The sequence below is a fragment of the Pygocentrus nattereri genome, chromosome 4 (genome assembly GCF_015220715.1).
Source record: "Pygocentrus nattereri isolate fPygNat1 chromosome 4, fPygNat1.pri, whole genome shotgun sequence".
Classification (NCBI taxonomy): domain Eukaryota; kingdom Metazoa; phylum Chordata; class Actinopteri; order Characiformes; family Serrasalmidae; genus Pygocentrus; species Pygocentrus nattereri.
In genome coordinates, this window is record NC_051214.1 from 33,575,890 (window position 1) to 33,601,011 (window position 25,122).

Here is a 25,122-nt window from a genome sequence, read left to right on the forward strand (position 1 = left end):
AGAATGTAAGAGTGTAGGCAGGCAGATTGCCATTTATCGAGAATGTATTGTTAAAAACACCAGGAGGCAGTAACCATTGACAGTACATTCTGAAGAAGAATAATGGACTTCATCCTCCATCAATAATGTCTTCTCAGCATTTGACAAGTGAAGGAAAAAGATGAGAGTGGCTATTAACTTATGGTCAACCTGAAGTTGTGATAAAAATAAATCTGTGATTTTTCTCAGCCACTTATCCTTTATGTACCTCAGATGTACTTAGAATAGTAAAACAAAATATGAAGATGGTATTGTATTAACAATATCTTGTAAAAATGCAATAGACCTCATAAATCGGTCATTGTGATAGCTGGATGTATTGGTGTTGGTGGAGACATCAACTGGGACTTTATCTGGAACTTTCAGAAGGCCTAGGGTGATGTTTTTTCTCATAAAATTGGTCTCACCAACTGGAAATCAGCAGGTGATTAGTTGATTTATCTATTATATTCTAATTATTTTAGTGGTTAAGGTAACATGTTGGGCCTTCTGTTCAGCTTCTGAGGTCCCTACCAACGGAAGATCATGCTTGGTTGTGTCTACCTCGATAAAGGTAAAGAAAAAAATAATTTAAAAAATGATTTCCATTTTGTTGTTTTGTGAATTTGACCCTTTTGTTTACAATCAAAACAATAACAAGTGTATTAGAATAATACAACAAGTGTAATGATTACATTAAGTAAAAACAAATGTTCATTTTTATAGGCCTTCTGGGTAACATAAACTGAATGTGAGTGTGTGTGTGAATACATATGTCTGTTTTTCTGCCCTGCGATGGACTGGCGACCTGGTCTGGGTGTCTTCTGTCTTTCTCCTACTGACCGCTGGGATAGGCTCCAGCTCCACCTGGTGACCCAGAAGGATTAGTGGCTTACAAATTGTGTGTGTGTGTGTGTTATTACTCATATATTTTTATAATTATTATTAATAAAAAAATATTATTAATAATAAAAGTAATTATTATTACTCTATTCATTTGCTCTATTTGCTGGTATGTACTATTTACAAAATAACTGGATTGCTTAACACTTTAATAGTTTAAGGCCTAAATCCTTCATAGTTTAAAGTAAAAAATTTTAAAATCTATTTACCTACAACCCCACCCATCATTAAAAAAAGGACCACTACTGACCAGATATTATTTTGGTAGTGGGCTATTCTCAGCACAGCAGTGATGCCAAAATTACAGTAACATCTTTGTTTTTGTAGCACTGATATGACCATGTCAGGCACACCCACGTTCCCAGATGCTTCTGCATTGTGTTTGCTTAATTGCCATTTTACTGAAGATTTACATCTACTTTGTTGGCATACTAGCTGTACATGTAGAGCCTATAGCTCATCATCTTCCATGCACTTTTTACATCAGTCATCGTAACGAGCAGTGTGAGGGTAGATAAATTGTGTGGCAACAGATGGGCTACAGACAGGAACTGTAAACCTACAAAGTGCACCAATGCTATATGTATACCAGATAAAATGGCCAATGAGGTTGAACAGTGTTTCCACTATTTTGTACACCCCTAAAGCTTAACCCATTTAAAAAAACCATCAGCTTTGCCCTGACATGTTAGCTTTGTTATCATCCATTTTAACTTTAATGAAGTTCTAAAGAACCACAGACACACAAGAGTTCATGGATGCATCTAGAATCTGAACCTACACCAAAGAAACTTTAGAAAGATTCAGAACTGCACAACTATACCAATTTTAGTATTTGCACCTGTTATAAAAAACTAGCAAACAGTACAGTACCTATGAGCAGAAATGGACGGAGTAAAACTAAGAAGTAAAAGTAGCTACAAAAATTCTGAGCTGGAGAAACAAAAATGAACTTTTTTACATCCACCATCTCTGAATACGGAAACTGAAGTTCTCTTATGCTTCTCTTTTTGTTCAAAACTAAATGCTAAAGCTCATATAGTCACACAGCTAAACAGTGACCATAAGCAGCAGGAGCCTATTATCACTGTACAATATTCAGAAAAACCGGTATTCACCAAAACTGCATCCACATCCACATCAGACAGTCTATCAAGAACAGTAATCCAGTCTAAGAACACAGTGTGGAACCCTCTCCAGCAGTGGGGGAGTGGTGGAGCTTTATCTGATCATTCACTCTTAAGTCAGATGTCTCACACCAGGCAACAGAGGTCAGTGGAGCAGCCGTGGCTTCATCTGCGCTCTTCCTCGCCTACTGATCGCTAAACGCGCACACAGCAGCTCAGCGAGGGGTGCACGACCGCGCAGCGCTGGGATTAGTCGGTCTCGTTTAGCGGTGGAGAACAGAAATCCGAACTCTCATGGATATTTATGCATCCAAACTGTCTACCGCTGTGGATTACGGAGCCGGTGCCTTCCTGCTGCTCATAGGTAAACTTTCCAGCTTCTTCTGCTCGAGAACAACATCCATCCATCCCATCTGTCCTGCAAACAGTCGCGTCTGACCACTTTCGTTTCCTTTGCTTTGGAATCTGTCGGTTGCTATGACTGATTGTGGCACCTTTTGTATTTCAAAGCCTTTTCAGCATGAGTCCAAAAGCTTGTAGCCACTGCTCATCCACTGTTTCCTCTGAAATTAGATTAGTTAGATTAGAAATTAGTTCCATCACTCCAGAGAACATACACTGATTGGCCACTTTATTAGGTCAGGTAGGTGCTAGTGAAAGGTTGGATCCCCTTTTGCCTTCAGAACTGCCTTAATTCTTCGTGGCATACTTTCAACAAGGTGTTGGAAACATTCCTCAGAGATTTTGGTTATTAATTTGAGTTACTGTTGCCTTTCTATCTTCTTGAACCAGTCTGCCCATTCTCCTCTGACCTCTCACATCAACAAGGCATGTTCATCCACACAACTGCCGCTAACTCGATATTTTCTCTTTTTCGGACCGTTCTCTGTAAATCCTAGAGACGGTTATGCATGAAAATCCCAGTGGATCAGCAATTTCTGAAATACTCAGACCAGCCCGTCTGGCACCAAGAATCATGCCACGTTCAGTCACTTAAATCACCTTTCTGCCCCATTCTGATGCTCGGTTTGCACTTCAGCAAGTTGTCTTGACCGCCTCTACATGCCTAAATGCATTGAGTTGCAGCCATGTGATTGGCTGATTAGCTATTTGTGTTAACATGCAATTGAACACATAATAAAGTACCTATTAAAGTGGCCGGTGAGTGTAGATCCCTGCTGGAAAACAGAAACCATTAAGTGTTTCTGTCGGTTCCTGGTCCTGATATCACAGTGTAAAGAATTCTAATGGTTGAACAGGTGACCAATAGCTGATTCTAAATGCATTTGAAGGTTTCATAATGAGATCTAAAGGTGGCCTGCACTATTAAAAAAGATGTTTTTTTCAAGTGTTCTTTATTAAACATAACAGAACCATAAACACTCAAAGAATAATGTGCATGATTAAGGGATTCTTTGCATCATGAAAGGGTTCCTCACAAAGAGCTGTAGATAGTTCTATATAGAACCTATTTGAAAAGGGTTCTTTGTAGCACCCAAAAGGGTTCTTCTATTGCTACAATGTCCAGCTTGTAACAATAGTAGAACACTTTTGAGTTCTAAATAGAACCCTTTTCAAAATTTCATCAGCACATTGTCCATCACTCTGAAGAACACTTTCATGATGAACACTCTTGAATCATGCACCGGGTTCTTAGAGTGACCTTTGCATCCTATTCTATTGCCAGTGCTTTTCTATGGAGATTATACAAACTGTCTATGTGCAGTCGAACACCTGTGTCAGCAATGTGTGCACCTTACAGTAGCTGAACCTGCCAATTAGAAGGGGTGTCTGCATACTTTTGGACATATAGCATTCTCTAAACTAATATTACAAAGCATCTGTTTTAGAATTTTAGAAATCCTGCTGTAGAAACTTCCCTGACATCAGTGTGGTGTTGCAAGAGTCACTGAGAAAGACATTTATTAGGGCTTCATGATTTATAGTGTTCAGATGTGTTTAGCACTGTACATTGAACTTCTCCAGGTAAAATAATTTCAGCATGGTTATTGAAGCAGTGAAGCATGATGAGTTCGACATAACCTAAATCAGTAGACCTGCAGGCAGCTACTGTGAGTGATTCACTCTACAGCTTTCTACTCATAAACATTGAGTGCAAGAAGAAATGCATATAATGGATATAGTGCATTTCTCACTATGGTCATGCACCCTCCTGTAGCAAAATCATTCTTAATATGATTCTCGGGGTCATGGCTTTTATGTTAAAAGTGATGTAGGTTATTAAGCTGTCGCCCCTCTTGTAACTGGAGTGGTCCAGTCAAGGGTATGTCTTCAGCTCTTTTTGTTATGAAATATAATTGTACCATAATCCACTGCAGTTATATTTCTTATATTATAAAAATGTATGAGAGGTAAATATATAAAAATGTTTATTTTATTTTTTAAATTGACACCCTGTCCTGTCCCCAAGCATCAAAACATTAGGCTATGAAAAAGTACAAATGCATACCTTTTCCCTGGAAAATGTACTTAGGGTACACAGCTGGACTCTAAAAGCATTGTTGTGCCTTCGAGGGTAGATTCACATCATTTCTACCTTGAATAAACCTATCAGCAATTAAATGTACTTCACTTCAATGTACAAGTGACACAGTTGTAGTACAAAAGTAAGAAACTGAATAAAGCCGATAAAAACTGACTGTGACTGTCTGCTAAGATGCTTCAAGCTTAGTACACTAACAGCAACTGCATAAAGTGCTTTAACTACTTCCAGTCATCTCCACGCAGAAAGCAGTGACATCATCTCTTGAACATTTCATATCCACGCATTATCACAGGAGACCTTGGTGCTGCTGAGGGTCAATAAAGAATAGGTCAGCTTAACCTTACAGTATTATGTGCAGATGAGCTGGCATACAGAGGAAAGTGTGGAGGTGAAAGAAACTTCTCGTTGCTGACTGCTGATAATAGCAGCAGGATGAATCCTGAATAGAAGCCTCTTCTCAGATTTACTCTAGAGAGAGGACACTGACTTGTGACAAATGCTGAAAGGAACAATGGCATTTTTGAGGCAAACTAATGGAATGTTCTTAGCTGGTTGAGCCATTCACTCACTTTTCATTGAGTGTGCATTTCACCTACTAAATACTAGACTGCATGTAAAAAAAATCACTGAAACAAGCACAAACTGAAAATGGCTGCATTATCACCACAGAAGATGCCTGGTGCTCATTAAATATATTGGCAATTGCTTTTTGGGCCCGAAAATGGCAGTACCTTCTTTCTAATTCCTGAATGTGGTAAAGTGGGGTATTTTGGCCAAAAATGTATATCATGGTATGATTAAAATTGCTGACAGTTGTGTCATCTGTCATAATACAAATTGATTTTTTGTCAAACCATTTTAGATGCTTAAGTAAACGTAAATAAAATGGTTGTAGATTAAACAGTGGCTTATTATTCTGAGATGTCCCTTCATTTAAAAAAGAAAGAGCAACAGACAAAGTAAATCTGAAATGTTTTTATGTCTTTATAGTGCTAACATGTACCTGTGTAAATTATGTACAAGATTAGGCACAGACATGGATCTTATGTGTTCTAGTGCAGAAACAACAAATGGGCCCTCACATGAAAATTACTCTCAAATTTTGCCTGTTGGTTATTGTTATATTTCGAAAAAGTTGACAGCACTATAATCAACTCAGTCACTTAAGCATCCCAGTGCAAATAATGCTCAATTACATTCAATATTTTAAATGTTTGGACAAATTAAAGTGAAAGGTCAGTAATGCCTTTAATCTGCACTGTAGTAAGTGCAGTGCACTGCAGTTTTGTATGCATGATGTAATGGCTGTATTCCTCAATTGTAAGTCTCTAAAAATATGAATGAACAACTTTAGTCTGCCTAAGCAGAAACTACAAATGTAAGAAAAAGATTCCACATAAATTAAGACGGTTCTGTTGGGTTCTGTTTGTGTAAAATCAGTTGTAAGATGATTATGCAAGGAAGCAGCACCTGGGCTATTTATACAAGCGAACACAGAACGTGCTGTCAATAATGATCTCAGCTGGTGGTGAATTACCTTGGTATGTCCTGACAAAGGTAAACAGTCTACAGTAGTAGCAGCTAGCTAGAGCTCTACTACACGTCTCTGATCTGACACCGTTTACAGTATACAGCATACTGTGTATGTGATATAAGAAGACAATGATTTAAGAGGGGGCAGAGGGGCAGGGAAGGGGTTTTGTTCACCTTATAAAAGATGTGGCTGTGCTGTCCTGTTAATTAGATCCGTAGACTGAGAGGGTCCCAGTAAAAAAATTAGAGGGCCATTCTCTGCAGGCCCCCCTATAACATGGGCCCTAGTGTTACTGCCATTATTTCATGAGCTTTCCAGGCTCTACAAAACATTTGCACACATTTGCCCCCAACACTGTGTCCTGTGTGATCCACTTGTAATTGGACAGCAGTACATACAGGTGTGAATAGGGTACAAACTTTCAAAATCTCAAAGAGGCACTTTGATCACTCATGCCACCTTTATAGGTGGTCAGGGTCACATGTGGCCACATAACACTGTCGACAGTGTTGACACTGACCATCCAAAGACCACCTAATTAGCTTCATCATCTCTGTAGCTTATTCTTTTTTATCTTTTACCATTTGTTTTGTCACGACTTCCTTTGGCTCTGAACTCTCTTTGGACTCTGGGAGGTCATGTGACTCCAGCCTCACTCTCATGCTCCAGTCAGCACTCCAGTTCCCCAGAGTAGTGATCAGTAACACCTGTTCTTCTTTGATTAGTTTAGTTTAAAGCCCAGGCTTGTAGATGGTCTCATTGTGAGTTATTTCTTCTTTCTGCAGAGCTACAGAGTGTTATTCCTAACTGTTTATTCCTCTTCTGCTTGTTTTTTGACCTGCCTTTTGCCTGACCCCTTTTGGACATTTCACCTGGTTATGTGTGTGTTTTTGTGTATATTGTCTTTTCTAGATTTGACCATTGCCTGTGACCTTACTACAAACCCAATTCCAATGAAGTAGGGACGTTGTGTAAAACATAATAAAACCAGAATACAATGATTTGCAAATCCTATTTAACCTATATTCAGTTGAATACACTACAAAGACAAGATATTTAATGTTCAAACAGATAAACTTTATTGTTTTTTGCAAATATTCACTCATTTTGAATTTGATGCCTGCAACATGTTCCAAAGAAGTTGGGACAGGGGCAACAAAAGACTGGGAAAGTTGAGGAATGCTCAAAAGACTCTTCATTCTTGCTGATCAGACCCACCACAGTCATGTCATCAGCAAACCTGATGATGTGATTTGAGCTGTGCTTTGAAGTACAGTCATGAGTCAGCAGAGTAAACAGCAGCAGACTAAGCACACAGCCCTGAGGGGCACCGGTGCTCAGTATGGTGGTGCTGGCGATGTTATTACCTATCCTGACTAACCTGACTAATCCTCTCAGTCAGGAAATCCAGGACCCAGTTACAGAAGGAGGCGTTCAGGCCCAGCAGGCTCAGTTTACCAACCAGCTCCTGAGGGATGATGGTGTGAATGCTGAACTGAAGTTTATGAACAGCATTCTGGCATAGGTGTCTTTATTGACCAGGTAGGTGAGAGCCAGGTAGAGTGTGGTGGAGATGGCATAGTCTGTTGAGAGGTTGGGGCGATATGCAAATTGGAGTGGGACCAGTAAAGGAGGAAGCTGGTCTTTAATGTGCCTCATGAAGCCTCTCGAAGAACTTCATAATGATGGGAGTGAATCCAACGGGTCGGTAGTCATTGTGGCAGGACACTGGAGACTTCTTCGGCACAGGGATGATGATGGTGGACATGAAGCACATTGGAACAACTTCAGTGCTCAGACAAATGTTAAATATGTCCGTGAGAACATCAGCCAGCTGTTTGGCGCATTCTCTGAGCACTCTGCACAGTATACTGTCAGATCCTAGTGCTTTTCATGAGTTGACTCTGTGTAGAGTTCGCTGCACATTAGCTGTGGACAGACACAGTACCTGTTCACTTGGAGGAGGTGTGGTTTTCCTCACCGTCGTGCCGTTCATGCTTCAAACTGAGCATAGAAATGATTAAACGTGACTGGAAAGGAGGCATCACTGTCACAAGCATGTGGAGGTGACTTGTAGTTTGTGATGGCCTGGATGCCCTACCACATGCGTCATGTGTCAGCAGTGTTTTGAAAATGATTGTGGATTTTCTTTGTGTAGGCACGCTGAGCCTCTTTGATGGCCCGGGAAAGCTTGGCTCTTGCTGTCTTGCTGGCCTGCTTTGTCCCTTGACTTGACTACTTCTCAGCAGCATGCACACCTCTGCAGTCATCCATGGTTTCTGGTTGAGGTGTGTAGCGATGAGTTTGGAGACTTTAACATCATCAATGCACTTGCTGATGTAGCCAGTCACTGATTCTGTATACTCCTCCAGGTTGATGGAGTCACCGAAGGTTGCTGCTTCTTTGAACATCTCCCAGTCAGTGTGCTCAAAACAGTCCTGAAGAGCAGATAGAGCTCCTGGTGGCCAGGTTCTTACTTGCTTCTGGTCTGGTTTGGCACATCTCATGAGTGGTCTGTGTGCTGGACTGGGGCGTGGCTCAGCCCTGTACTTGTTTGTATAAACAAGATCTAGCATGTTAGCTCCCCAGGTTGCAAAGTCCACATACTGATGAAATTTGGGGAGTACTGACTTCAGATTGGCATTGTTGAAATCTCCAGTAACAATAAACAGTCCATCTGGGTGTGTGTTTTGCAGATCGCTGGTAGTGTTGTACAGCTCATTCAGTGCGGCTTTAGCATTAGCACTGGGAGCTACATACACCACTATGTACAGTGTAGTTATCTCTCTTGGCAAATAAAAGGGCCTGGCTTTGACAACTGCAAACTCCGCCAGTGGTGAGCAGTGACTAGAGACTAGCGCCGCATTTTTACACCATTCAGTGTTGATGTAAATGTACAGTCCCCCACCTCACCTTACAGCACAGCTCAGTGTCCCTCTCTGCACAGAAGCACAACAGGCCGTCGAGCTGAATGTCCAGAGTGGAGCTTGTCATCCTTGTAAACACAGCAGTCTCTGAAATCATACTGGGTAGCCCACTGAATCCGGAAGTAGTTCAGTTTATTCTCCAAGGAACAAATGTTTGAGAGAAGAAGCAATGGAATGGCTGGTCATCTGGGGTTAGCCATTAGCCTAGTGCGCACCCTGGCTCACTTGCCTTGCTTCCGTCCTATCACGCATCGCTTTCAGCCAGTAGGCTCACAATGCGCCGTGGTTCGTAGCAGGCCTAGCTCATGCTGCTCTTCCTGCAGTTTGTTTGGAAGCAGATTTGTCTCTGATTAGATCATGTAGCTGTCTTTTCATGTACATTTGTACAAAACTGTCAAATGACTCAGCTTCCTTCTGTTTCCAGCAGCCAAAGATGTATCATTCATAGATGACATTCTTTGGCAGAGTAAAATACTCCTCAAGGGCATTGAGGATAGCTTTCGGCATTCAGCCCTTATTACAGTCCTTTTTTTGCTACTTGCCCAGTCCTGGATTTCTCTTATAGCTCAGTAGCCAAGGCCACAGGCTGAAACAATCTACTCTCTGTTATGGTGCATTGAGAAAAGATGTGGGGAACATACCTGCTTGAACAAGCTTCTGTGTTGGAGGCACTATGCAAAGCAACACACAACAAGGAGAAGAAAGTTTGACTGGCTCTTACCTAACACACTCCATATAACTTCAGTGTTAATTGTTGGAATTGGTGTAGGCTGGATGGGTGGGTATAAATGCTTTGGTATTTGTAACATCACAAAAAACATAGATTTCAACAAAAGTTGTTTTGCAGTTTAATTTCCATATACTGACTGTGTGGACTGGAGAGCAAATGGTACATTTGAAACTTGAACAATGCATACACACATTATTTAAGAAAGAATGGAAAATTAGTTTTTTTCCTTGAAATGACCCCTTTAGAAAGTATACTGGAACACAAGTCAAAAAGTGTTCACATAAGTGGTCACACAAAAGTCTAGAAAAACTCATTATAATAAAAACACATAAAAGTCATATCTATGCTGGTTTCAAGGAAAAAATATTCAGGATTATTTTAATCCTTGGAAGACCCATCTGAAAATGAAAATGGATAAATTCTTGCTTTTCTTATTTATTGTTGTCATAAGTGGAGACTTTTCCTCCAGATCACATCACACACAGGCAGTTTATGTGCATTTTAGTGGGTTCCTTGCCAATTTCTGCTTCGCTTTATCCTGTTGTTTCATCTCTGATACAGAGAAGTGACAGAGCATTAAACTTTATTGAAAAATACATTACAGTTATTCAGACTGAAACTCACAAAGACTCACAATTGTACTTCCATTAATCTTAGTCATTCTTCATAGAAGTTAGCTTGTGCAAATTTATACATATTTACAATTGTTATAAAATAAGCAAGTTAGAGTTACCATACTGACATGATATCTAATGCTTTTAATATAGAAGTGATACATTAATGGGAAACATACATTTTCTGATATGTATGCAGTAGAGATTCCATGATATTGCCTTTTACAGTGGCAGTTGTTTTCCTTTCTACAGTGAACAAAGAATGTGCTCTGTCCTGTATCAAATATCCTGTAAAGGCTGATGAATGTGACTTCAATAACATTATATACAGTCATTCATTAATAATGCCTGAAAATATATGTGGTTTAATGGACGTCTATCACATGTTTTACTAAAAATGTTTTGTATTCCTCTTTTTGTCATGTTCAGCAATTTTGTCAGTTGGTGGGAACCTGCTGGTCCTAGTTATGGCATACAAGAGGTCTTCCCATATGAAGCCTCCAGAGCTTCTGAGTGTGAACCTGGCAGTGACGGACCTCGGGGCTGCCGTCTCCATGTACCCTCTAGCTGTGGCGTCATCTTGGAACCATGCCTGGTTAGGAGGCGATGCCACCTGTATCTACTACGGCTTGATGGGATTCTTCTTTGGAGTAGCCAGTGTGGCTACCCTGACGGTCATGGCTATAGTACGCTTCTCTGTGTCCCTGACTCTACAATCACCCAGTGAGTACTATCAGCTTCCATTTTTAGACCTGTTTTACATTTATCTACTTTTTATCTCATGGAATGAAGGCAATCAACAGGTCAAAGGTGCAATGAACCAAAAGCTTGTCATCAAGGATGAGAGTGCCATTAGATCACATCTTTAGGTCACAAAATCTGAGGTTACCCATTTCCAATTGCAAATTGGAACAACGCAGAAATAGTTTTCACCACAGAGAAGACTAATGATCACAATTCCAGTCATTTCAAAGGAATATAGCAATTGCTTTCTTTAAAAAGTTACTACAGTGTCATTATGTAATAGGTAGGGGAGCGTGGGGCACAGCCTTGCACAGGGTGAAATGTAACATGGATTTTCTTTGTAGTCTAATAGGTTCAAGTAGAACTTGCTTTTTGTGGCTGTGCTTAGTGGCTGTAATATAGTACCATTTTTAAGCACATGAACAATGCACAGTGACAGGTAGCCAGAGCAAAATACAGCCTCCAGACAGCAGGGTTAATTTTTATACTGTGTAAACAATGAGAGAAGTCTATATTATCCCATATAAATTTAGAACAGTTCATTTATTGTACGTTTGCACAAATTCATCGCTAACGTGCTGTAGCTGTCCTTTAAGTAAAATGTCTGTTTTATTGTGTTACTTTTTGCTGTTCTACTTCGTGGTCAAAAATAAAATGGTCAACTTTGACACATATATTTCTATATATTTAGCATGAAATGTATTTGGTTCAGACAACATGTTGTTTGAACCATGGTGAATTAATTGCATTAGCATTGATTTACAAGATTTTGTAGCGACTATTACAGCTAGCCCCCCAGTCTGTCACAATTAACCCCGCCTATGACATAAGGTGTAAAATTTGCACCCATACTTCTTTCATCTGAATTGTTCTCAAATGGCCAGTACACAAATGTTTTCATTTGTAGCAGAGATGTGTAGGATCCCATGAATAGTCGGTTCCAGATTAGCCGGCTCCCTGCTGAGCATCTAAAGTGATTGCTGGCAGTAAACATTTGCGAGACGGACACCAGATTTGCTTTTCTGAGAATACTGACAAAAACAGACTGCCAGGACATTCTAATTTAAAAAAATAGCCTAAAGCTGCAAATGTTTACAGAAAAAGATGCTCTTGTTTCTGCAGAATCCCAATGGCACAAATGTTATGATCATTTTTACCACACACACTATTTTATATCATATATATATATATATTGCTGTTCACTGGATATACTATTTTGATTAGACAACTGCATGAACAAGTAGTTGCACAAAGAGTTCCTAGTGAAGTGCACAGTGAATGTATATTTAGCAGAGAACTCTTTTTTTGGACACTTTCATTCAGTTTTTCCAATAAATCTAGAGTTTTTTCCACAGTTTCAAAGATTACTCTGACAAGTTGGTTGCATTTTCTGCTTCTTACAATCCACGGAATCCCAAACACATTCATCTTCTTTATTTGAATTGTTTATTTAAAAAAAGGTTTAAGTACTGATTATCTGATAGGAACAGTTTGGTGGTCTAATATTCTCAGAAAATATCTACTGAACAGTGAGTATTTGTGCTTACTGGCTGTTTTGACTGGAAATTAAATCACTGTAGAGGTTCTGTTGACAAGTGCTAATGAAACTAACACATTGCTTGAGTGTATGTAACACCATCTAACAGGTTGACCTTTAGGTGAATATCTCTTTCAGTGGCATATATTACAGTAAATTACATATCGCTGTTGTCAGAAGAAAACCTTGTATCTTCAAAATGGTAATTTCATAGGAGAAGAAAAAACCCACTTTACTTTTAATGTAAGTCAATGAAACCAGAATTTCTTTTGTTCCAATCATCATGAAATTTACACACAATGTAAAGGGTAGTAGGTACTTTTAAATTAGGTAAAAAACTGACAAACGATAAAGGTTTTGTTCCCGACAACAGCGATGTGTTTGTCCGTTTAACTTTCTACATGTTTTTTATCATGATTTTTAAAATAGCAAAAAGCTCTGTGTGAAAGATGAGTCAGAAGAGGCCATCATTTCTGTTGAGAACATTCTCATTTATTTTGAATACAGCAGAGAGCCACTTGAAAACCAGGCAAAATAGCAGGGAGGCCACTTTTAAGCATAGAACTCTAACCCATGGTAGGCACTCAATACAGCTAACAAGCCCAAACCCAGGGATGCATGAAGGTGTGTTGCTGAAGGTGAAGTTGGTGGTGCTGAAGTTTTAAGCAGAGTATATGTGATGTGACAACTGCAAAATGATTTGTCTTACAAATAAAGTGCAATAAACAGTGCAGGGCTATGCAAGATATAAATATTCAAACTCCACCCTAAAACAAGTACACGCTGGTCTTTAATATGCTCAGAAGCATAACAGAGTTTGGAAAGTTTTATTATTATTTTTAACAGTTAAATCCTGAAATCAGCACCCTGCACCCTCAGCACCCCACATCCTTGCCTAGAACCCAACACAAAATAACACAAGTAACACAACACAAACAAGTCTCTTACTATTGGGGGTGTGCACCTCCTATGGCCATTTGCATAACAAAGATTCTACACTCATGAGAGGTGGCGTGCTTGTGACAGCTGGCATAATATTTCGTTTTATGTAGCGTTTATGCAAAACAGCCACTCTTATAAAAGGAAACTCATTCACATGAGTTTTCAGTGTAGTTCTGCCTTTAACTCTTCACTTCACATGCTCTCCCCATCTGTTTGTTTGTGTTCAGAGGAGAAGATCAGTAAGAGGAGAGTGCATGTTCTGCTGGCAGGCACATGGCTGTATGCACTGTTATGGGCTCTGTTCCCTTTACTGGGCTGGGGCAAGTACGGCCCTGAGCCATTCGGCCTGTCCTGCACGTTGGCCTGGGGCGAGATGAAGGAGCACAGCCCGTCCTTCGTCATCAGCATATTTTCCATGAACTTGGCCATTCCAGCCATCATCATTATCTCCTGCTACTTTGGTATTGCCCTTCGGCTCTATGTCTCCTACAAGTCTGTGGGCAACGGCAACCTTGTCCCCAATGCTGTGAAGATGCAGCGCCGGCTTATGATGGTGAGTCAAAGATTTATCTGCCATATACTCCATATCTGCATTTATTCATCTATATCAGTATGTTGACATATGCATTCACTTCATTATGACTTTTCAATCATTTATATTAGTGGTTCTCAAACTGGTCCTCAGGGTTCCCCAGATGGTTCACATTTTCGCTTGATCCCAACTGGTAACATATGGGGATAGAGCAAAAATACGAACCATCCAGTGATCCCCCAGGAGAGCCACTGATTGATGTCTCATCACTGTCATAACAAAACATTGTCTCTGAAATGGTAGTTTTGTAGGAGAATGGAAAAAAAAACTTTAATGCAAGTTAATTAGCAAGATTTTATTCCAATCTATTAATATATTCATCGTGAAATGTTCACACAGGTCAGCTCACACAAGGGCAGCTGGTGTTTTCAGATCATGTAAAATAATAAACAATGAAATGGAGGCACAAGGCTTGGATATGACAGGGACAATATATACACTGAATGTTTTTCACAAAAAAAGAACCTGCACACAATTATTGATACCCTAAGAAATTCTCATAAACAAAAACTAATTTACATGTTTTTTCCCCATTTATAAAGCAGTGCTTGAGCCTGTAGAAGCATTACTGTGGTTCATGATTCCACCGAGGTACACATCTAATGCGACATGCAGGTCAAACACCCTTAGTCACCCTTCAGCATGTGGAAGATTAGAAAATACACACCTGAGAAAAACATTCTCCAAAGATAACCACAAACATACACTATATTGCCAAAAGTATTTGCACATCTGCCTTCACACGCATATGAAATGTGCGATCTCATTCTTAATCCATAGGGTTTAATATGATGTCAGCCCACCCTTTGCAGCTATAACAGCTTCAACTCTTCTGGGAATTTTATGGGAATTTTTGACCATTCTTCCAGATGTGCATTTGTGAGGTCAGAGTCTGATGTTGGACGAGAAGGCCTTGCTCACAGTCTCCGCTCTAATTCATCCCAAGGTGTTCTATCAGGTTGAGGTCAGGACTCTGTGCAATCCAGTCAAGTTCTTCCACACCAAACTCACTCATCCATGTCTTTATGGACCTTGCTTTGTGCACTGTCATGTTGGAACAGGAAAAGGCCATCCCCAAACTGTTCCCACAAAGTTGAGAGCATGAAATTGTCCAAAATCTCTTGGTCTGCTGAAGCATTAAGAATTCCTTTCACTGGAATGAAGGGGCCGAACCTGACTCCTGAAAAACAACCCCACACCATAATCCCCCCTCCATCAAAGATTACACTTGTTACGATGCAGTCAGACAGGTACCGTTCTCCTGAGGGCAAACCCAGAGTCGTCCATTGGATTGCCAGATGGAGAAGCATAATTTGTCACACCAGAGAACATGTCTCCACTGCTCTGGAGTCCAGTGGCAGCGCTTTACACCACTGCATTCGATGCTTTGCATTGATGCTTAGTGATGTAAGGCTTAGTGATGTAAGGCTTAGATACAGCTGCTCAGCATTGGAAACCCATTCCAAGAAGCTCTCCATGCACTGTTCTTGAACTAATCTGAAGGCCACATGAAGTTTGGAGGTCTGTAGCGATTGACTCCGTAGAAAGTTGGTGACCTCTGCACACTTTGCGCCTCTGCATCCGTTGACCCCGCTCTGTCATTTTTGATGGTCTACCACTTCATGGCTGAGTTGATGTCGCTCCCAATTGCTTCCTCTTTGTTATAATCCCACTGACAGTTGACTGTGGAATATTTAGTAGCGAGGAAATTTCATGACTGGACTTGTTGCACAGGTGGCATCCTATCATGGTACCACACTGGAATTCAGTGAGCTCCTGAGAGCGACCCATTTTTTCATAAATGTTTGTAGAAGTAGCCTGCATGCCTAGATGCATGATTTTATACACCTGCAGCCATGGAAGTGTTTGGAATACCTGACTTCAATGATTTGGATAACAGTGTCAATTGAAGCATCACCAGGTCTTCAGCTCTATTTGGTAATAACCGGTGGCAGAGCAATGTTTCTCAGCTTCAGCCTTGAGTCTCAGGTTTTCCCTGTTTCAACTCCCCTGATCCAGCTAATGAAAGAGTCAGGTATGACTTTAATCATATCAACAGATCAATTCACTAAAGGTGATGATATGATCGTCCCAGGTTTAATGCTTCCTGATTGTTTAGTGATATATTTACATTAGAATCGGAAGCTGACATTCTGGTAATTTGCATAGCTTTCACAACTTCAGAACAGTTTAAGCTTCAAACATGATATGCATATCAGAACACTCAGGAGACCCAGCCCTCACTAGCCTGTACCATCAATCAAAGATGTTAGTGAGTATCAGAGAGTAATCCTGCTTAGATCCACCCAAAATCCACTCGCTACCTTTATATCTGAGCTTTTACCCTTTATATAATCAGTAACCAGAAGTGGGAATAAGTCACTAAGTTGCAAGTAATAAGTAAGCCTCGACACTCAAATCCCAAGTCAAGATGGTCTGATTTGCATCTGAAACTAATGCAAAAGTCTTAGTACATCAGACAGAGTTCAACTCATGAAGGCCTTGCTAGTTAGCTGATGATTTGCATGTTTGCATGTTTGATGAGGCACAGGTTTGCAGTGCTATGCCCAGTGAGCATGGATGACTTGTGCATGACAACAGTTGGGTCATTGTGTTATCGTACACCTGTATAGTGGGAAAACTAAGTCATCTGGACCATGTAAAGTGAGTGGAAGCACGAGGTAGATGTTTTTCAACTTTCCATATTCCTTGAATAAATGATAAATTATCCTTAACCGTGTCATCTTATCTCATTTGTGCAGATTGCCGTTCTGATCAGCGTTGGTTTCCTTGCTTGCTGGACACCCTACGGGATAGTGAGCTTGTGGTCTGTCTACTCCTCAAGTGCTTCTATCCCTCCTCATATCAGCATGCTGCCCTGCCTCTTTGCCAAGACCTCCACTGTATATAATCCCCTGATCTACTACACCTTCAGCAAAAGTTTCAAACAGGAGGTTAAGCAGCTTCTCCATCTGTGCAGTAGATCTGAGACCTGCCAAGCCTCTAGGCCAAATAATGGCACAGAGAATTCCATCTACCTGGTGTGTGAAAGTAATAAGCTCAAGGAAGACCTGTCTGTGGAGCACTCGTTTGACAAAAGCAGAGAGATTGAGACACGATTCAACTCTACAGCCTATCAGTAGTTTTGGAACGTTCTAAATGTGGTCATGGAATTCAAATGAAGAATAGTACCACTGTCTGTGAGGTTCTGCATCGACCAAGATTTTTTTTATTTGTTCAAAGGGAAAAAAAACATAGAATGAAAGGATCTAGAAAGAAATGGTGGTTCTAATAACTACATCTATTTATGAGACAGAGCAAGATATTTATTGAGGGGGTAGTTTTTAATATATAATCAGTTCCAAATGTAACAATAAGTCTACCCTGTCAGAAAACTATACAGGTACATTTTTGTTCATCAGGGTATAAACAATTCTAATTCTAAGTTATAACAGTGGTCTTAAGGTCTGGTTGTTTACCTTAAATACATTTTTCGGTGGGGAAAGGTATATATTGCTTTAAAACTATAAAATAGATAAAATAAATAAGGAGTCTATGCAGCTTTAAAAGTAGAATTTTAATGAAATACAATACAATTACAAGGTCTCTTCATGCCATCTCCACTGGTGCCTAAATCTGCACCTCTTGGTTTCACATTGGTTCAGCTTTGGTCAATTTATGCATCAAACACACGTGTGCTGAAGAACAAGTTGCCACTAATTTAGTTTCTCATGCTATTGGCTAAATTGTGCAATGTAAAAAATGGCCTGTCACTGAAAGTTTATTTTATGTGGTAACAAGTCAATTAACTAGTTTTATTCAACTTTAATAAATACTTTGAATGAACATATTCTTTCATATTCATTTTTGAGTTGGATAAAACTAGCTCAATTGCTTCTTATCACATGTTTTTAGGTTGAACTGATAAGCCATTTTTTTCCAGTGTAGTACTGTCCACAAATCACAGTCCAACCTTTGTTTATTGAATTTCTAGTCACAGTGGCCATTAAATTATTAATTTTTCAGCATCAGGAAAAAAACACATGTCGCTGCAGTTGTAACAAACCTTTAATACCATTTTTGTCATTATTCATTTTTCTAAAGTTTGAAAATGCAAACTACTCCTGACATTATATCAAACTTTCATGGCAAATGGACCAATAGAAACGGTCCAAAATTAGTAAGAAGAATATCTTTTTACATGGACTTCCACTGAAAAGGAAGAACATTTTATGGAGATATGAGGTTTTGTTCATAAAATCAATATTTAGTCCATCTTTTGTCTTTATGACAATTGCTGTTTTGTTTTGTTTTTTCTTTTTTTAGGAGACTTTTTAGAAGAAATCTGTAGGGATTTTCTTCCACAACTTCAAAGTTTAGTCTAGTTTTCTTTTTATTATTATTTACCCTTTTACAGTCCAAGTAATTCCAAACACATTCAGTGATGTTGAGGTCTGCACTTCAGGGTGGTCAGTGCATTGTTTTGAGATCACCAGCAGCTTCTTTGACTGACTTGAAAATATTCTTTTTTTAATCTATTTCTTTTTCTAGTTTTTGAAACTCTTGTTTTTCACTTATTTTCCTTTCCCTTTCTTTGACTTTCCTCTTTTTCACACAAGTGAATAAGTTAATGTACATAAGTTATATTTATTATATATATTTATATATAAAAATGTGAATAGCCATTTTGACTGAACGCTATTTTTCTTCAGAATGAGTGAGCTGAGGGGCTCCAACAGCAACTTAATATCTGGGGAATGCCTGCACATGTGAGTCACTGTCCACGCTGACTTTTCTTAACTCAGCAGATAAGGAACTTATCCCAAAAAGTAGTCTCAGCTATTCCTTGTAGTGAAGAAATAGAATGAGCCCTGTGAACATATCCATCAAATCTACATTTCCCCAGAATGCAACAACAACAGTTTTATCACGTGCAGAAACTGAGGAACCACCCAAAGAATTACCACATACTTCACCTGACATATCTCAAGTGCACTGACCTTCTCTTTTCTTGTCTGGTTAGAAGGATTATAAAGCCAATAATATGTCCTGAAGAGAAAAAGCATGTGGAGCTCAGAATGACTGGAGTCTGGAGCAGAGAATGAGAAAGATGGAATAAAACCTGATTCTATGCTCCAGGCACTTGTGTGTGTATGTGTGTTAAATGCTTGTATTGAAATACACATCTGGAACATTTTAGTGTCTATATTCATGTTCTGTGTATAAATATGTCCTTTACCAGCATAGCAAAAATGAAACATTCAAAACTTCAAAAGTGAACATTCAAAACTGTTTTGTCAGGGTCAGCAGTTAACAATGCAAACTGAAGGAAGAAAATCTTAAATGTGTATTTTTTCAACTTCATTCTTAAGAAAAAAGTTAGGAGAATTTTTTAGAATGACATTATTTTTCTTTCTTAACTATTTTCTTAGGAATAATTAAAAGAAGTGATATTTTCTTAAATGTTTTCTCAACCTTATGATAGCCTCACACTCATCTTAGGCAGTAAGAGTTGACAAGGTAAGCATCTAAATTTATCACGGATACTGCCTAGACAAATATATCTACATTTAAAAATATATAGAAAAACAATAAAGTAAATATTCTTTCTGTTAGGTCCAGCCTTAAGGCTACACTATGTAAGATTTGGGGATTTGGAGACTCTTAATTGGAAGAAGATTTTGTAATGTTGTTCTTCATGCGCATGAATATTGATGATTGCAAAACTGCAACTATTGAGAGAACTCAGTCAAAACATGAAGGGCATGTCTTTCAAGGATGTGAGCAGACAGTCTGCTGTTGTCATCATATCTGTGGACATTAAGCCAGATCTTCTTTTTGAGCCTGTGCATGTGATGTTAATGTGTAAAGGCATATGATATAGTCTAAAGATTTCCCAAAATCGCCTCTGGCTTTACCTGAAATTACTATTTTTATTTGGGTGACTCGCAGCAGCACACAGACACAACATTTCGGCATGTTTTTTCCTGACTTGGTTCTGCTGAATGCTAAAAAAAATTAATCTAAGCATCAGTGCCTCAGAGTAAAACAGATATAATACAATATTTGTCCAAAAGTATCCACATACCACCTATAATTTATACTGTAAATACAGCTACATTAGGTTCACCTATTAGGTATAAAGCCCCCCAAAACTGGGCTATGGAATAGTTGGTACAATCTGGACTGATGGAGCTCCATCCAATACCTTTAGGATGAGTCAGAACTAACCATCCAAAATCAGTACCTGACAACACTAATGCTCTTGTGGCTGAATGCAATGAAATCCTGACAGCAACATCTAGTGTAAAGCTTAGTAATGTAAAGGCTGTTATTGCAGCACAGGAGGACAAACACCTTATTAATACCACTGATTTCAGAAGAAATGTTGGATGAGCTGGTTTCCACAAATGTTAGGACATTTAGTGTACATTACCTAATACTGATTTTAATGTAAATAAAGTATCATAAATTCAGAATCAATAAAAAAAATCATTTATTAAACTAAACTCATATTTAATTGTGACAGTTTGATTTATAATTGGTAAAGTCATTTCTACCACAAGCCTTAATGGACTAGAAGCCTAAGATGTGGTTACATCAGTATGACTCTTGTGTTAAGTGATGAGAAACATGTTTATCTTCTCACTCGTACATCCACAAACATTGACTGTTGTGGTTTTGGACAACTGACTGGATGCCTTCACTTTCTGAATGTTGTAAATGAACTGTTTTATTCTGTGTTTAAACTGTGGTATTCTACCTGTTGTTTATGGATGATGAATCTAAAAACAGTGAAGATGTTTACTGCTTAAATTCATGTGCTGTGTGAGCCTATCTAAACACTGAAGGACGCTGTAATCAATATGTAAGATGGAATGGGGATATGTGTTGGTTTGGGTATTGTGATTGTGTCTTTAGTGAATCTGTCCACATTCTACTGCGAGGTTTGTCAATATGCAATTAGCATGAATTACTTTAAAGGCCTACTTTCTTTGACTAGCCCTTATGCCTGCCTTTGACGCAACAGGAAGTACAGCAGTGTTATCCAACACTTATATCATAGCTGAGGCACACTGTACACATACTCATCAAGGTTTCTGTGCATTTGACAATGTCAATCACATGAAAACACTTTCTTGGTCAACATGATGTTAAGCTATGCCTACAGTGTCAGTGCTACTGACTATGTAAACATGAAAGTCAATTAAAGGACGTCTGACTAATTTGATGTTTCTTTTATTAAAAAAAGAAAAAAGTTGGGCTGCACTCAAATCGTATCACTCCATAAACATGCAGTTGTATACAGTGCTGTGCAATAGTCAGAGACCACCCTTATCTTCTTTAAGATTAAGAGACCCTTATTAGTTCCACAACAGGGAAATTTGACCTCTGTATTTAACCCATCTGTGCAGTCAAACACCACATACACACTATTGAGCGCAAACACACACAGTCTAGGGGCAGTGGGCAGCCCTATCTGCAGTGCCCGAGGGTTAGGTGCCTTGCAGATTTGTGCAGATTTCAAGGGCATCTTAGTCACGTACAGGGCCAGTTCTCTAAACTCCAGCCCACGACTGTCAAAACTGCCATTAAGTACAAGTTATTTATTTTTCAGGAAATGAAGATTATATTGTAAAATGTGAGGAGATTATGTACATTTCTTCTATATTATTTTTCAGGTAATATTTCTGAGATTATATTCCATAATCTACTTTCAAAAGGAAAAGTAAAGTTAGAAATAAAACAAGAGAAAAAAAACAAGAGTTTCCAAAATTGGAATTCCAAAAATGATTAAAAGTTATAGAGAAAATGAGACTCCTAACAACCATGCAAGGCCTGGTAGACCACCAAAACTGTCACTGTCAGATAAAAGAGAGGAGAAAATCGAGTTCCACTCTTCCTTCAGATCTGAAAAAATCCACAGATGTTTTTGTCCATCCTTCCACTGTGAGAAACAGCTATGAGTCTGGAAGGAAGTGTAGGCTGTCCACCCCTCAGTCCAGACCTTAACATCATTAAATGAGTTTGCAATTACTTGGATTGTGAAAAACAGAACATAGAACCAACTTCTAAGACTGAACTTTGGAGATGTGGAAGATCGATCAGCTTTCTTTGAAAAACTGAAAGCAAGTTTTGTGAAAAGAATGGAAGCTGTGAAAAGGATACACAGTAATAAAGGTGGACACAGTAAATACTGAAAAATGGTATTACAGTTATCAGCCATTTTAACTGGAAATTAAGTACTGTAAATGAAGGGTGGCTTCTGACCATCATTCCACTGTGAGACAATGTCTCAGCGCTAAGGGTAGCTGTCAAGAGGGTTCATTGAGAAAAGCAAATAGAAAATTAAAGAAAAAAACTGCTGGTGTTCTAAGAACAATGGACACCCCAGAGTCCAGACAGAATATGCAACAAGCTTCTAAGACTTCAGATTGAAGGTGTGAAAAACATCCCAGCAAATTTCTTTGAAACTGAAAGGAAGGTGAATAAAGGCACACACACTAAATATGGAAAACCATGTTAAACTGTAGTTTCATGTAATGTTCTGTAAAAATAATGTTTTGCTTTATTCCTGATCTTGAAAACTAAATAACTTGTACCTAATGGCTTTTTCATCTGGAGTTTAAACATACGAAGGATTTAAACATATGAAGTCACTATTCTGCTTCCACTGAAGCTGTGCAATTTTACACTTGACTCTTTCTTATACTGTCTATTGCCCCCCTGCAGAGAACATAGGTGAGGGATTCCCGCCAGAACATAGCTGAGTGAAGATAAACACATTGTTTCCCTCTGCAGGAATACTAAGTAAATACAGAATTCAAACACAGAAGCCTGGCACACAAAGAGCCAACACTGATCAATTAATAAACTCTGCAGGAAACAGGCTTTGCTGTGCTCTGTGTAGCTGCAGTATTGTATGCCTATAAATACCATTTCTTTGGTCTGTGTATACAGTTTTCTTTCTTTGCATATTCTACTATAACTGAAGACAGAGCTTTGGTCTCAGATGTGTTCTTTCCGAGAATCAATACAAAGTATGACGCATCCACACTCACTTTAAAATTAAAGGTACCAAAAGGGTTCTTTGAAGTGATTCCCTGAAAGAATCACCATTGGTTCCCTGAAGAACCTTTCAGTGGATGGTTCTTTATAGAAATACAAAGGAGCCAGATAGATCACTCACCTTTATGGACAGATGGTTCTGCAATCTGCTGCAATCTGCTGCATTTGTGTTATGCAGACAGGTATAGTCATTTAGACGCTTTTCCCTGTGTTCACTAAAATAATAGAAAACCTGATCAACTCAAACAGAGGGGAAAACATCTAGGTTATTATCCACGATAAGTGACCGCACACTACAGGTGCAGCAGATTAAATTTAAAAATACTTAAATGAATCTTTAAAGAACTATACACATAATGGTTATTTAGGGAACCAAAGAAGGCTGTTCCATGGCTTTGCTCCAAAGAAAATTAACTTGTGCATAAGCATGTATATGAAGCAAGCAGTTATATTAAATATACATTGAAAATAGTCAAGGGTTGTTTAACAACCCAGGGTTGTTTAAACTGAGGGGCTGACAAAATGACTGGACAATACAGTGATGGACACCTGAACGTTTCTAGTAGAAGGTTATAAGTATCACTCTTTTCTAGCCCAAGTTCATATATAAATGTCATTACTGATTCAAGGTGCTCCACGTACCTTAAGGGCTCTACATACCTTAATAATTCCCAAAATCTGTCTGTGCCCGTTACATAAATCTCCATCATTTTTTCTTTTATTTCCTCACAATGCTGTGCGTCACACTTTCACTCTGAGAACACTATGGTGGATGAAATTTTTGTATGTCATCACTTATGTCATTAACCCATAAAAAAAGTGGTTATGAACACAATGTGTTTAGCTGCATGCTTCATTTCAGGTCCAACTAGCAGAACAACCTGCCTTTTTCGGCCTCATGCTTACAATTCAGAAATGTTTCTAAACATAAATTATAATATTGTTAATTAAAAATTTGTTTTAAACTGACAGCATTGATCAAACAGTTGTTTACTTGTTGGTTTATAATTAAACATTTACATCCCTTATCCTAACCTTAACTCTGGCCCTAATCCTAACTTTTCTAATCTTGAGATAAAATAATTAACTCATTATCTAAAAATAGCAATCCAGAAAATTATAACTACCTCATGGCCTCTCTGGACGTCCATACGACTCTGTGTGTACACTGGAAAAAAAATCCAGTATCCGAACACACTCCATGCATCGTCAAAAAGAAAAAAAGAGAGATATCAGAGAAAATCTGAAGAAAAACCTGGACAAAGATGGAGAAAGGAGTTTGTAGAGCAGGCAAAGGAGAAGAGCCATCTTAACAGCGGTGAGTTGTTTCAGTGTGGGAGAGACCAAGGCTTAAGCCTGCTTTCAATTCGCATTTTCTTGTTCCACCTAAATTGGTGCAATAGTTTCATTCTGGATTCAAACAAGAAGCTAACATCAGGCCTGAGGGGCTTGCTCCTGCTTGTCTACTTGTTATTGCTGTTTCACAGAGCCAATAGGTCAGGACAGTTTTCCCCTGTCAAATGTGATAGCAACTAGCTAGCTTAGCAGCAGGAATTGCAGCAACAGTTTGCTAACCCATATCCTAGCTAATGTTAGTTACATTGCTTGCTGTGTGGTTGTTCTCTCTAACATTATATCATATTTGTGCATATAACATTTGCGAAGGGTCTTTTGTGACTGTAAAGACCTAAAAAACAAGTTAGCCAGCCTAGTGTCATTTGCCTTGGCAATGCCAGAAATTTGGGGGCAGAGCTTCAGAAGGTGCACTGAAGGGAGGGGTGTATTTGTTTTGCTGTTGAGTTCTTCAACAAGCGTTCTCCAGACTTACACACTACACCTTTAAACAGGACTTCCAGCAGCCTATAAAAAAGCAGTCCTA

At 38.9% G+C, this 25,122-nt stretch overlaps 1 protein-coding gene across 1 annotated transcript; it reads left to right on the forward strand.

Moving 5' to 3' along the window:
- Positions 1-2,331: 2,331 nt before the first annotated feature.
- On the forward strand, positions 2,332-17,527 carry opn8b (opsin 8, group member b). The gene is made up of 4 exons (XM_017681622.2): positions 2,332-2,412; positions 10,789-11,082; positions 13,810-14,135; positions 16,937-17,527. The coding sequence occupies exons 1-4, from the start codon at positions 2,343-2,345 to the stop codon at positions 17,315-17,317; spliced, it is 1,071 nt and encodes a 356-aa protein (XP_017537111.1). The 5' UTR covers positions 2,332-2,342; the 3' UTR covers positions 17,318-17,527.
- The last annotated feature ends 7,595 nt before the right edge of the window (positions 17,528-25,122 follow it).